This window comes from Mytilus galloprovincialis, chromosome 2 (assembly GCF_965363235.1).
Source record: "Mytilus galloprovincialis chromosome 2, xbMytGall1.hap1.1, whole genome shotgun sequence".
NCBI lineage: Eukaryota > Metazoa > Mollusca > Bivalvia > Mytilida > Mytilidae > Mytilus > Mytilus galloprovincialis.
Window position 1 is genome coordinate 80,577,560 of NC_134839.1, and position 15,645 is coordinate 80,593,204.

Here is a 15,645-nt window from a genome sequence, read left to right on the forward strand (position 1 = left end):
TTATGGTATATAATAAAGTCAGAGATGGGTCCGATTACTTTCAATGTAATTGATTAAATTACAATTACTTTGTCATTTGTACAATTAAATTAAATTAATGATTACATCATTTCTGAAAGTGTCTGATTAAATTAATGATTACATTGGCAAAGTAATCATGATTACATCTGATTACAATGAATTTAAAAATATAACCATTTGAATGATGTGAATGAATTATTTGTTTAATTATAGCACTTTTTAGAAAGGATTTTGTTAAATATATACCGGTATATATATATATATATATATATATATATATATATGATAACTTTATCTATTTAATAAACCACAAAAGTTCACTACATACATACATAACATTGTGTCACTGGTCATGACCCATTACACTTTACCATCATTAATCTCTGAATTATTTAGACTTCAATTGAATATAGCTTTAAAAAGAGTTTGCTTTTTCGTTGTCTTCTGACCTCTTCCAGACTTTATATGAATTTAAAGGTGCTGGTTATGGAAGTTAAAATATGGATGAAATAAAGTTACCAGTTGAAAACTATGTCAAATTTGGATAAAATTGTTTAATCAAATTGTAAACAAAATACAAGTACTATAAATCAAAGCATTTATGTCCAGTCCAAGTCCAACTTTTAATTAAGTTTGTGCTAATTAGATAAATTTTCTCATGTCTGATTAATCTTTTATCATATATATTGTCCTACAGCTATACTCAATTAGAAATTTCAATAAAAACAAACCTTAATTGGTTTCCTACCTGTCAATTCAAAGTTGACAAAAATCACAATATAAACAAAAGATTACTTCAGGGTTAAAAAAGTATAATAATACTTAAATATAACAATTTTTATCAAATATATATATGAACATCTTTAAATTATGAATAAATGTACAATAACTTTTACTACATGTACTAAGACCAGAGACATAAAATTGTATTATATGTCTCTTCTTTAGGCTAATTAATGATGACTTTTCAATACTGTAACAGTTTACTAAAGTATACCAATCAATTATCATGCTATAATGTAAACCAAACTATTTTAACATGTTAAATATTTATTAAATCAGAATAACAAAAAAGGTTCATTTATTGACCACAGTTCAAAGTTTTTTTCATTATAATCAGTATGTAATCAAAAAGTAATCAGGATTACAGGGTATTTTGAAAAGTAATTGATTAAATTAAATTACATGTAATCAGATTTTTGGCAGATTAATGATTACAATGATTACTTGAAAAATTGTAATCAATTACAGCTGATTAACGATTACAATTAAAATTACCCCAAGTCTGAATAAAGTATATATATAATACGTTGTTTTTTTTCAAAATCACTCCATATCAGCTCTCATCCAATTCCTTTTAGTAGTTACAAAGTCTACACAATGTTTTAGTTTACCTGTTCCAAACTCTGTACATCAGATATCAGGAATTCCCTTAAGTAGTTACAAAGTCTACACAATGTTTTAGTTTACCTGTTCCAAACTCTGTATCTACAAAATCATCACAGATGATGGGTAATCTGTCTCCAAGGATTGGATGTATCACATACTTCCCATGTAAATGTTTATATCTGTTGTCACGGGGATGCACTGCTATGGCAACATCACCAAACATTGTTTCTAGACGAGTTGTAGATACAACTACCTCACCTAAAATAGGGAATAAGTCTGATTACATACATTTGTAAGTGGCCTTTTCTTTGATTTTAAGATACAAAACAAATCATACAAAGAAAATCTGTTTTGTTAATGTTTGAAGAGATATGAGTTGTGTCGTTAAATTTGTTATCCTCTATGAAAAAATTATAGATCATTGGGATCTTGATGGTATGTTTGTTAAGGTAGCCGGTTCATCTTACATCAAAATTGATGTATTTTATATTTCTTAAAACTCAAACAAATTGCTGTCATCAAAAAGGTAAATTTAAACAACATTAGCAATCATATCAATGTCTGTTTCAGAAAAAAATGGACATAAATCTGGATTGTCCTTTGACAACATTTTTTTTCCTTATATATTTTAATTTTATGAAAATAAAATTATATTTTATAAGTTATTTTTAATAAAGCTGATACTTTCTAAATAACATAAATATGACATTTTGCTGCTGTTTGGGGGATTTATTCAACATAAAATTCAAATTACAGATCATTTGATGTTACAAAAGCATTACTTTATGAAAAAGTATACTGTGGATTCAGTACCATTTGACAGATACCAATTTTTGTGCAATCTATGGGCAGAGGTTAACGACACATTTAAATGTTCATAGTCATTTTTTTCTAAAAGCCTTTTGCAAACTTTTGTCAGACCACAAAATCAAATATCAGAGAAAGTAGAATTTTCTTTTGTCTCATCATAAGAATCCACATAAACTTCCTCAAATGTCCTTGGAATGACCAGTGACAAAGTTCACAAGCTTCCACCCTTAAAGTGAGCACTCTATACCAATACAATGAGAGATGATTAAAATAGACTTGTTTTTTTTCAAGAGTAGACTCTCAAATGCATTTATTTTTTGTGAATTTGAAATAAATATATATTCTAAATGAAAGAGAACCTACCTCCACCTTCTATGGGATAAGCAAACGATGTAAGAACTCCAAATTCTACTTTAGTATCATATCCTGGAAGTTTTAGAAGTGTTTTTCCTTCAATCGGAACATTATCTACCTAAAGATTTAAAGACTGGTATAATTTGTATTGTATAATAATTCCGAAATTACATTACTGTGGATTCATAATTATTCGTTGGATACCAATTTTCTTGGATTTAGTTGGTACAGATGTATCACGAAATCAAATGTTCAACGAATAACATATTTTCAATAGGCTTTGTATACAGAGATTGTCACAACCACGAAATCAAATTTCCACGAATATGCAAATTTTCAGCAATCCACGAAAATTGATACCCATGAAAATAAATGAATCCAAGAAATTTTAATATTTTGGGAATACCACTTACTGTAAGCAATATTCATATATGAATCACACCAGGCTGAAGAATCGATAATACTATTTAAATTGCTTTCATCTAAGTTTTTATTAAGTCTTTCCACTTTTCTGTGGAAAGACTTATTGTATTTGTTCTGATTATTATTATTATTTTTTTCTTCCGCCACATTCTGAAATTTTTGTTTCGCAATATGTCGCTTAGATATTTTGTATATTGTATAGTATAGTTTGTACGGTTTTAAATCTCACCCTGCTAAGACGAACAATTTTCTTTGTAAGGGTTATCTCCCTATTCACTGTTTATCATCTGTGTGCATCTCCTTCGTAACAAAAAAAGATATCGACAGAATTCTTTTTACAAATTGTTCGTTACATCCTCAGTAAATTTTGGCTAATTTGGATCGAAGCAATTCGATGAACTTTTATAGGAGTTATTCTACCTTTACAAAATAAATTTGTCGGTATGTTTTTTTAACTCATAAACAGTTAACCGTATAACCCTGGAATGTTTTTATTTGCAACTCCTAGGTCCGAACTAAGAAAATGAGGTCAAGGTCAAAGGTCAAGGTCAAGTTCTCAATTGTGACTTTTGCTTGTTTTTGCATTTTCTCCGACACTTTGAGAGATGAATATATAAGAATAAGTGCAAAATGTCTGCTTTATTGTAATGAAGATATGCTACATTTAGTCTTATACAATTAAATGGCATCTTATAGGAGTTGGTGCCCCTGAAATGTCTTGATATGAGGTTATTTGATTATAACTTCAATTAAGTTCATTATAAAGACATTTGACCTTATACAAAAGGTTAAGTGACAAATGACCTTGAAAATGGCTACCAGAAGTGACCTTGAGAAAACCGGAAGTAGGTTTTTTGCAATTTTTTCACATATAAGTACTCAGAATCGATATATTTTGTCATATCGATACATAAACTGATTACTGAAGACAAAAAATGACTTCCAACAAACCGGAAGTGGCCAATTATCTCCCATTCTACATACAAAAGTATATAGAAACTATATATTTTTGGAATCAGTGTGAAAGAAGCTATCATATGAGACCGGAAGTGACATTCATTTCAGCGGAAGAAGCATATTATCTCCCTTTTATCACTCAAAAATATAATTAAACCATTATACATCGCATCAATATGAAGAAACTACCTTCTTATCCAAATTTCTTTGATGTGGAAAGACTTTCAATTGTTCTCTGAACAATTGGTTTTTAATTTATTATATATCTTTATTTTCACTTTAAATAAACTTTGCCATGTCACATTTTTGTTTTTCACATTACTTCAAGTAACTATGCTGTATTACAGTAATATCATAATAACATATTGTTCATTTTATAATTTTTTTAACTAGATTTGTAACTTTCAATCAAGTGGTATCTTGGATTGGTTTGATCTTCATGCTTTCTTACAGATAGTAACTGTATAATATGTCCTTACATTTCTATACACACCTCTATATCAGATATTGTAGACTGTCCTTACATTTCTATACACACCTCTATATCAGATATTGTAGACTGTCCTTACATTTCTATACACACCTCTATATCAGATATTATAGGCTGCCCTTACATTTCTATACACACCTCTATATCAGATATTGTAGACTGTCCTTACATTTCTATACACACCTCTATATCAGACTTGTAGACTGTCCTTACATTTCTATACACACCTCTATATCAGATATTGTAGACTGTCCTTACATTTCTATACACACCTCTATATCAGATATTGTTGACTGTCCTTACATTTCTATACACACCTCTATATCAGATATTGTAGACTGTCCTTACATTTCAATACACACCTCTATATCAGATATTGTTGACTGTCCTTACATTTCAATACACACCTCTATATCAGACTTGTAGACTGTCCTTACATTTCTATACACACCTCTATATCAGATATTGTAGACTGTCCTTACATTTCTATACACACCTCTATATCAGATATTGTTGACTGTCCTTACATTTCTATACACACCTCTATATCAGATATTATAGGCTGTCCTTACATTTCTATACACACCTCTATATCAGATATTGTAGACTGTCCTTACATTTCTATACACACCTCTATATCAGATATTGTAGACTGTCCTTACATTTCTATACACACCTCTATATCAGATATTGTAGACTGTCCTTACATTTCTATACACACCTCTATATCAGATATTGTTGACTGTCCTTACATTTCTATACACACCTCTATATCAGATATTGTAGACTGTCCTTACATTTCTATACACACCTCTATATCAGATATTGTAGACTGTCCTTACATTTCTATACACACCTCTATATCAGATATTGTAGACTGTCTTTACATTTCTATACACACCTCTATATCAGATATTGTAGACTGTCCTTACATTTCTATACACACCTCTATATCAGATATTGTAGACTGTCCTTACATTTCTATACACACCTCTACATCAGATATTGTAGACTGTCCTTACATTTCTATACACACCTCTATATCAGATATTGTTGACTGTCTTTACATTTCTATACACACCTCTATATCAGATATTATAGGCTGTCCTTACATTTCTATACACACCTCTATATCAGATATTGTAGACTGTCCTTACATTTCTATACACACCTCTATATCAGATATTGTAGACTGTCCTTACATTTCTATACACACCTCTATATCAGATATTGTAGACTGTCCTTACATTTCTATACACACCTCTATATCAGATATTGTTGACTGTCCTTACATTTCTATACACACCTCTATATCAGATATTGTAGACTGTCCTTACATTTCTATACACACCTCTATATCAGATATTGTAGACTGTCCTTACATTTCTATACACACCTCTATATCAGATATTGTAGACTGTCTTTACATTTCTATACACACCTCTATATCAGATATTGTAGACTGTCCTTACATTTCTATACACACCTCTATATCAGATATTGTAGACTGTCCTTACATTTCTATACACACCTCTACATCAGATATTGTAGACTGTCCTTACATTTCTATACACACCTCTATATCAGATATTGTAGACTGTCCTTACATTTCAATACACACCTCTATATCAGATATTGTTGACTGTAGAGCACAAGACCAATTCACCAGTCTGTTACTTCTATAGATTAAACCTTCATCATACAGTCTTACAAAACTTTCTACAACAGCTTCAGATAATTTCTAAAATGAAAAGGTACACATAGTTAATAAATACTTCTCTCATGGTTGTGGCCTGTTATCTTTGTCCTCGATGAAGAAATATTTAATATAGTACACTGAAGAGAGTGTGATACAAATAAGTGACAAGAAAAATGGGTGAATTTGATTAGTCTTTAATGCATTGTGTTTTGAAATTGCAACATTTTCATTGGCTATTCATTGGCCCACGTCTAGAGAAGTATCTTACCTTGTCCATTGTGAAACAAGCTCTATCCCAGTCTAGTGATGATCCCAGTAACTTCATCTGTTCATATATTCTTTCACCTTTCCTTAAACAGAATGTATCCTTTCATTGTACTTAATTGTAAACTGACTTATATTAAAACAAGAGTGCACACACTGAAATGTCTTGCCTTCTTTACAAATCATTGGTATTAGGTTGGTAGTCCTAAATATAAAGCTTTATTACAACTGTCACATAAACTTAACATTAACCAAGAAAACTAAACATTGACCAATGAACCATGAAAATGAGTTCAAGGACAGATGAACCATGCCAGGCAGACATATACAGCTAACAATTCTTTCATAAAACAATCAAAGTGATAGAAATCACTCATGGAAAGATTAGAAGTGTAGTTTGCAAAATTTTATATTAAGGTATGGTAGGGGAGAATGAACAATCTAAATTGTTAATTAATTACAGTTGATTATTGGATATTTATAAAGTAAATTATAGGCCTTACTTGAATAGCTTTTATATATTCATATTTATATCATATTTCATTTTTTTAAAGATCTTGTTAATCCATTGATCATTTATCTTTCAGACATAATTTACAGAATCACTTTATGTATTGTAGATCAAAAGTAATAGGCAATAAATAAATCTATCATCCTTATATATATCAAATATCTAACATATACATTTGTGTATTCAATTATGAGGTCAAATATTGTATATTGAAGTAGTATATTGAAGGTTCTAATTATGTAAGACTGAGGTTGATAAGTAATGTGGTCAATTTGATTGACAGTCTAGGAGGTGGGGCATTGTAATCAAAGGTCCACCTTGTCTCTGATTGTTTGGTGATAATGACAGCTGTCAATCATTATAGTATTGTATCATTGTATCAATACCCATTACCTAATCAAAATGTTATAAAAAAAAGCCTGCACATCAACACACCTTAGTTACATACATTCTTTGATGAACTGCTCCAAAAATATACCAAATTTTTTCAGTTCATATATATGTGTATTTAATATGTGCACATACATGAGAACTATAGGGAACTATATTTCAGTGTGGATACATTTAGTAACAGTAGCTAACCTGTCATGTTGTTAGGGAGGCCAGTGCCTTAGTAAAGATTTAGAACAAGTTCTAATCTTTCCAAAAATAGTTGACCTACTGCTTATAGTTTAAGAAAAACAGACAAAAACACATAAAGTTAATACTAAGCAATGAACCATGAAAATAAGGTCAAGGTCAAATAAAACCTGCACCACTGACAAAGATCATTAAATATTTCCATACACCAAATATAGTTGACCTATTGCATATAGTATTAGAAAAAAAGACCAAAACTCAAAAACTTAACTTTTTTTTACCACTGAACCATGAAAATGAGGTCGAGGTACACCTTACAGTCCTTCCATACACTGAATATACTAGACCCATTGCTTATAGTAACTGAGATATGGACTTGACCACCAAAACTTAACCTTGTTCACTGATCCATGAAATGAGGTGAGGTCAAGTGAAAACTAACGACGGGCATGAGGACCTTGCAAGGTACGCTCATACCAAATATATTCCTATTACTTATAATAAGAGAGAATTTAACATTACAAAAAATCTTAACTTTTTTTTCAAGTAGTCACTGAACTATGAAAATGAGGTCAAGGACATTGGACATGTGACTGACGGAAACTTCATAACATGAGGCATCTATATACAAAGTATGAAGCATCCAGGTCTTCCACCTTCAAAAATAAAAAGCTTTTAAGAAGTGAGCTAACGCTGCCGCCTGCCGAACCACTATCCCTATGTCGAGCTTTCTCCGACAAAAAAAACCATGCATTTCATTTTCTGTTAAATTTTTTTCTACTTTCACCATATATTTGCAGAACTTAAAAACACTTGATCGTACATATACAAGTTTAGAATCGTTTGTTTTATTGTCATATTGTAGTAACAGGTCAAGAAAAGATATCTGCAAAGTGCAAACATGACAATCTACTAAAGAACACTTGAATATTTAAAACAAATAAAATATAATTAATCTTTCAAAAATTCTTTTGTTATCATGGTTATACATTGAATTGAAAAAAACCTATAGATTATAAATCTATTCTTCTAAACAAAGGAGGGAGTTTCACAGCTACAATAGTATGTATGAAAGATAATAGACAATTGCTTTATTTCTATTTTCTAATGCAACATCAGTGATTATAACATTATTAAAATTTCACATTACTGAACCAGGGCTCACACTACTTCAGAATTATAGGGAGAAGTGACTTCTCTTTTTGAAACTGATAGGGAGAAATGGTGAGATTTGAAAGAGAAGTGCTCATTCGTGCGGTGCGCTACAATGTTTGGATATTACAATAGTATAAAGGGTCATATGTAAATAATGTTCTTTTTATATTATTCAATTCATATCTGAGTATACAATTAAAGTAACATTTCAAATTAAAAGTGTTTAAGTTTTACTAAGGTTCTTGTGAGAAACTACCAACTAAATATTTAATATCTAGCACTAAAAAAAATATTTGTTTTATTTTAAAAATGTAAAGAAATTATAATATATCAATTAGTCTCTTAATGCGTGTGGAATACGTAATTTTCCCCTTTGGGATCAATATTCTTCTGTCAGCTGTTCCATCCGTGCGTCCGTAGTAATTATTGTAAACATACGGATTTCGGTCATAGCTGGTCCGGTTCAGATCTGTAATTTAGAAATCGGTCAATGGCGGACGAATGCAAGAAAATTTACAAAAATAAACGATGTTTGACAAGTTATTTGGAAAGGAATATGACGTTTTTAATGCAATAAATGGATAAAACATTTACTGGAGGCAACTTTTATCACGTTTAAATGAAGTAACAAACTTATTTTGCCGCCGAAATTTAGGTTGATGTACGTTTTCGAGTAACAAGCACCGGAACTTGAGGAAATGCACGAAGTGATAAAAAGTTGTATTTTTATCAAATAACCTGCTACACACTGCAAAGACAATGCTTCAACCTCTTTTCTTAAGATAATGAATCGTTTATGTCTAAATTTCTTTAATTATCAATAAAAAATTGATGTTTCATCAACTTGGTAAAAATTGAAAATGTCCGATGACGGAAGCGACTGAAAGCGAGTATCGTCAAGAACAGGGCGACTTGTTTTCGCTTTTGGGGGTCGGGGAAAGCGAAGTGACGGTCGGGAAAGCGACTTCTTCGCCCAAGTCGCCTGGTAGCGTGAGCCCTGCTGAACTGATAAAACCCTTTTGATGGAAAATTATAAATGAAAGATCAAAGGAAATATCAAGCAATGAAAAATTCAGTACATCTAGCATTCCTTAATGAAATATTCTGCTGCAGAATACATTAACACTTCAGATTAATTTAATTCTAATTTGAAACTTAAGCATGTTATCGTTTAGATATAGAGTAAAAATACAAAAAAAAATTAACACAAGAGCCAATGAAAAAATAGAATTAACCAGAATATCAAAGAGACAGACTAGTGTTGCTGTTTTTTCAAATACATTTTTTCCAAGGGTCATTAACAATTTTAAGATGACAGTTAGAATTGGCATTATAAACCACAAGTCATTATAATTAGTTTCTTACTCATTCTTCCATTTCCAGACTTCTTCCAGAAACTTATCTCTGCCAATATCAAATCTTGTTTTATTCTGGTTCCTGGTTAACTGTTTCTCTACTACAACTTGTGTAGCAATGCCAGCATGGTCACATCCTGGAATCCATACTGTTTCTATACCTTGCATTCTTTTCCTGCATAATAGGAATATTCTATATTGTAAGTTATTAAATGTTGTAAATTCTATGGTTTATGTAACCTGAACAAACTAAATCAAAGTTTAGGGCATGTGTGACCTCGTGACAAAATTATTAATGTCAATGTAGATATGTCAAAAAACGTTTCACATACTTATTAAAAGTAATTAATTTGAGAAAGATAAGGCAGAAAAGAGAAAATATATGATAAACCTGGAGAAAAACATATATTGTACTATGAATGATTAACAAAGTAAATTATCTAAGTATGACCCAGAAGTTATCTTATGAATCATGTATGTTTAGTAGACTAGTTTACTACAAAAAAAGAACAGGAGTTTTCTCTGAAATTCTCATTAGTGAAAGTGCATCCAATTAATTCAAAATTTAAATATCTTTTTCAATCTTTCCATTATAGCCATGTTAACCTCAAAAACTTCACAAGCCAAGAAAAGGTATGCAGAGAACTTTATAAGCAATCTAAAGAATTAATCAAGTCATTAACAGTAACCATCATGTATTTAGATTGATGTCTACACCAAATTGCATCACACAATACTACAACAACAAATGTTTCCATTCATGTAACCTGTGAGACATTTTGATAGTCAAATTCAAATGTTAAAATCAAAGGTAATTCTTTAACATTTAAAGAAGCAAAACATTAATCACATTGTTGAAAATTCCTTTGGAAACAGCATGCCCAAGTGATGCCTCAGTAACTCAAAGCATAAAATATTTGGATGTTATCTTTATCTTACCATCTGACAATAGCATCCTGAATGGAGTTGGTCAGAGCATGACCAAGATGTAAAGAGCCTGTAACATTTGGTGGTGGTAAACAAACAACAAACTTCTCTTTTCTGTCTTTACAATCTTTCGCTTGTTCTCTCTAAAAAATAATATAATACAGATAGTGGTTCAAAGTGTTCAATGGTTATCATGGTTATGGGCAATTATGTTTGCTCTTCAAACCAATCTCTTATTAGGAAATTTAAAGACTGTATGCAAAATTTCGATTCAAGGAATTCAATGTGTCGAAGGCCATACTTACACATATAATTGTTAACTTTTTACACATTGTGACTTGAATGGAGAGTTGTCTCATTGGTACTCATACCCCATATTCTTGTTTCTATTTACATCCACATTTATAATCGTTTTTTATTTTTAAATTATTGTCAATAAAAGAATGTTTTCAAATACAAAAGTGTTCTGCAGTGGAAGTTTATCTTAAATTTCAGAGTGATATCAAAACTTAAAGATTTATGAAGGAACAGCAGCAGATCATCTAGACAGAAAAAAAAAGACTCAAATTAATGTGAAAGCTATCTCAAAAAAAGTTGTTTAATGTTGAATAAGATCTGAAATTATCACAGGTTATTAGAGCTGACTGTGGATGATGAAAGTTGACATATATATGGTGAACTCCATCAAAACCTCAACCTCATTAAAGACTCCTTCTTTAGATTTGAACTAACATTGAACATTGGAGCTGAATGTTTTACCATACAAATTTTGTCCTTATGTACAAAACATTCAATCTATGGTATGGTAATAATTTTGATATACACAATTTTTGCAGTGCATACCTGGTACTCTGGAGAAAAATAGCCTTGTTTGACCCACCAACTGTACCAAGCAGCTTCCACATAACTAGGACTATATGCTGGAGGTAATGGTCCAGTCACATCTAGAAAGTATAAACTTTTTGTTATAAAGTCATGGTAGTTAAATCTGCTTATTCATTGTTCACACTTGCAAGACCTGAATTTGATATTGACAATGAGGATCAGTTAAGAAACTTAACTTGAGAACAACAGGGATGACTTCAGTTTCACAATTGTGAAGTTAGCATTTAGTTTCCATTTAACGTAAAATGTTACAGCAGCGCCTGTATATATCACTTAGTTGATATTTCAGAGTTTGTGTTTTCTATCATGATTTCTGTGAAAGAGGTTTACTGCACTTGCTCACAAGGAAGGTATTGTATTCAGGGTACCACCTGGTAAAGTTGAAGAATCCCCTTTAAAAGTATTACATAGACTATAATTAGTTGGTTGACCATTATGAAATATCTGTGTCATTGTTGTCTACAGACATGATGGTAATGTCCAAATTTTCATAACTACATAATCCTTCCCTCGTTTCCTCCAATGGTGACATCATCCATTTGTACAAGTATCATGCATAGATATCAAATACAGTATAGGCTTTTCAGATTTACCTTTCTTGCTTCCAGTTTCAGTGACACCCTCATAAAAATATTTCTTATACTCATCCTTTTCTATGTGTTCAAAGTGAGTAATCTGAAATATAGAATATATCATGTATATTTATTAGATATGTAAACATGGTAAAGGTGTACACAAAAGTATCTAAATGATTACACTGAAACTTACCTTAAAAACTTTTTTTAAATAAATTACAATAAATACATTCTTTGTTTTAATCAACAGCTTATTGTGTTAAGTGGTTAATTAGCATTCAGTACATAATGTGAACAACAGATTTCGGCAAAAAGTCAGCATATATATAGAATACTTTTATGTTTAACATTGGTGGATTACAAATAAAATAAAAAATTAAATCAATTAGTATAAATCATTAAACAAAAAATCAATAATCCGCTTTCGGGGTAAGTAAATCTCAACAGACTGATCAGTTTCCAGTTCCGTTAGTATAAAAGTCCAAGGTTCAAATAATAGCCTGTTTTTTAGTTTCTAGTGCACACTTGTAACATTGACCAATTACCCATAATAATAAAGTCAATGTCAGATGAACCATGCCAGACAGAAATTTTCACTTTACAATCAATCATTGCTTTAATTATAGTTGTATCTAAGAAAAAAAACTAACATGTAACCAGGAAAACTTTTGATTGATCAATAAACCATGAAAATTAGGTCAAGGTCAAATGATGCTTGCCAGACAGACATACACACCTTACAATATTTCCATACTACAAATAAAGTTGACCTATTGGTTATAGTTTGAGAAAAACAGACCAATACACCAAAACTTAACACGGAGCATTGAACTGTGAAAATGAGCCATTCATGAGGTCAAGGTAAAATTAAACCTGCCAGACTTACATGTAGTTTTTGTACAACTTAAAATATTTTCATACGGAGGAGAAATGATAAGAAAGAAATTAACATTACAAAAAATCTTAACTTATTTTTTTTCAAGAAGTCAATGAACCATGAAAATGAGGTCAAGGATGATGGACATAAGACAGACAGAAACTTCATAACCTAATTAAGGCATCTATATACATTTGAATCGACGGAAACTTCATAACCTAATTAAGGCATCTATTTAAATCGAATCAAAGTAGGAAGTATCCAGATGAGGTCTTCCACCTTCTTCGACATACATTTTTTAAGAAGATAGCTAAAGCTGCAGCAGGATCATTACATATTTTGTACCTATGTCAAGCTTTTTGCTGCAGAAGTCACAGGCTCAACATGCTCAAAAAATCAATCATTTGTGGATGAAGTCCCCTTTAACGGAAGAAAAATCAATAAAAAAAAATAAAAAATCAGGAAAATTTTACCGAATTTTTCAATAAACTAATGAACTCAAAATCGTTAACTTTTTTTTCAGACTTTTTTAAATCCATGCATTTGCACAGAAATCTATTTCCATTTCCCAGTCTTGTATGCATGAGACTTTGAATAAAATATATATTTATCAGTATAGTAAAATATAGGATTGGAACTCAGTACCAATTCATTTTTAGGAAAAAAAACGTTACCGGATGAAAGCATTTCTTTGTTTAAATTGAATATGATGTCATACCTTAAATAACGTCACAACTAAATCCCTAACAACAGAACCAAAATGGAGTACGTAACAGTATTTCCGTTCCTTTTATTAACATGTTTGAATTTAAAAAAAAAATCATACAGACATGACCATGATGACAGACTTCGCATACATGTGATGGACTGTGAAACTCAGATCAGGAGATTTGGAAATTTTGGTCAGGAGATTGGACCTCAGATCAGGAGGTTTTTTATTGACATGTTTTTCATCGTAAAACTAACCGTATGATGTAAAAATCTGTCTTTTTTGTGTTTTTTGTGTTTTTTTTCTTCAATGTGAATGGCATTAGTTAAAGTCTGTTACTGTATATATTAAGGATTAATTGAGAAGAATCTTTTTTTCTTTTGTTTTACATTGTTGATTGCTGATGATGATCTTTTTTTATTTGTTTTTCATTGGCATTGGCTTGAGATATAAGAGAGATATATGCTATACATTTATTACATAATAAATAAATAATAAATTAACAAACAATAACAATGGGTATGCATGGTTAAAAGCACTAATATGATGACAGAAAACTGATCATTGTCATTGTTGAAACTCTTTCACAATAAATAAGTTAAAGCACTGTCTATTTTACACTAATGTCTCAAAGTTTAAGCACTGGTTGTGGAGCACTGTGACCGGTATTTTCATATACAATAAATGTTTTTCTCGGCATCAAAAAACTTTCGATAAATGTTAAGACAACAACATTCCATTTTCTATCAATGCCGGTATTTATCGGTATTTAACTTTAATCATCCTTGGCGTGTGTCATAAACAGAAGCCACATCGAGTAATTGATATACAAACACCTTATGATTGTTCAATCAAACTATTATCACTTGTTAATTAGCCTTTAGCAAGGATTAAAATCTCCACATGTTGCGTAATCAGGTAAGGTCACCGGATACGTTCGATAAACCTCGTGTTTTTACGTCTTAAAAAATCTCGGGTTTTTACGATCTCAATGATAAATTTTGTAAACAAAAAAGGAAAAATGGCGACTGAAAATTTTCATTCATGAAATTTTTTCTGCACAGGATTTTTTTCTCTTAGACGGGAGGGGACCCCTGAAAACGGGAGTTTTGTACTTTCGTCGGGAGGTTCACATGTATGCTTCGTCCCCATTCACACGTAATGCCTGCCTCATATTATACTAAAATAGATTTCAAATTCTTTCAAATGTATCAGATAAAAGTGTCTGTCTTAGGAAATGTTTAATAAAAAATTGTGAACAGGAGAGGTACCTTTTTGGGAACATCCCGTTTGACAGAAGATGATGATTGCCTCAAAAGAAGTAAACTCTCTCGACTATCTACAGTTTTAAAATATTGAATATGATTCTGGTTACAAATTGAGCATAATGCTCTAAGGCGTATGCCTGAATTAAAAATCAAATTATTTCGGTGGCAAGGTAGATTAAAAAGCTTGATTCCGAACTTTATATAATTTGTTTTCAATTTGCACCAGGAGGCTGACATCTTTAATAAGTTTTGTACCTCAACACTAAAGAGCTCTCCATGTTTTTGTTTATTTTTCCCAATTCTTTCTGTATCAATATGGGACGAAAAATATTTGACTGAATGAAATTATTGGTTTTCAAATGAATTATACCAATGTTCTATGACTTTACGCATTATA

The 15,645-nt window shown here is 30.8% G+C and overlaps 1 protein-coding gene across 1 annotated transcript in view; it reads right to left on the minus strand.

Annotated features, from left to right (window-relative positions):
- Window positions 1–15,627, minus strand: part of LOC143064539 (valine--tRNA ligase-like) — a 55,711-nt gene extending 40,084 nt beyond the window's left edge. Inside the window, exons 1-9 of the mRNA XM_076237436.1 lie at window positions 15,252–15,627; window positions 12,413–12,494; window positions 11,778–11,878; window positions 10,947–11,077; window positions 10,018–10,182; window positions 6,412–6,493; window positions 6,066–6,185; window positions 2,584–2,692; window positions 1,492–1,668 (exon numbers count right to left, since the gene is read on the minus strand). Coding sequence (XP_076093551.1) covers window positions 1,492–1,668; window positions 2,584–2,692; window positions 6,066–6,185; window positions 6,412–6,493; window positions 10,018–10,182; window positions 10,947–11,077; window positions 11,778–11,878; window positions 12,413–12,494; window positions 15,252–15,485 — 1,201 coding nt within the window. The 5' untranslated portion in view covers window positions 15,486–15,627. The remainder of the gene's footprint in view (window positions 1–1,491; window positions 1,669–2,583; window positions 2,693–6,065; window positions 6,186–6,411; window positions 6,494–10,017; window positions 10,183–10,946; window positions 11,078–11,777; window positions 11,879–12,412; window positions 12,495–15,251) is intronic.
- Window positions 15,628–15,645: the final 18 nt, after the last annotated feature.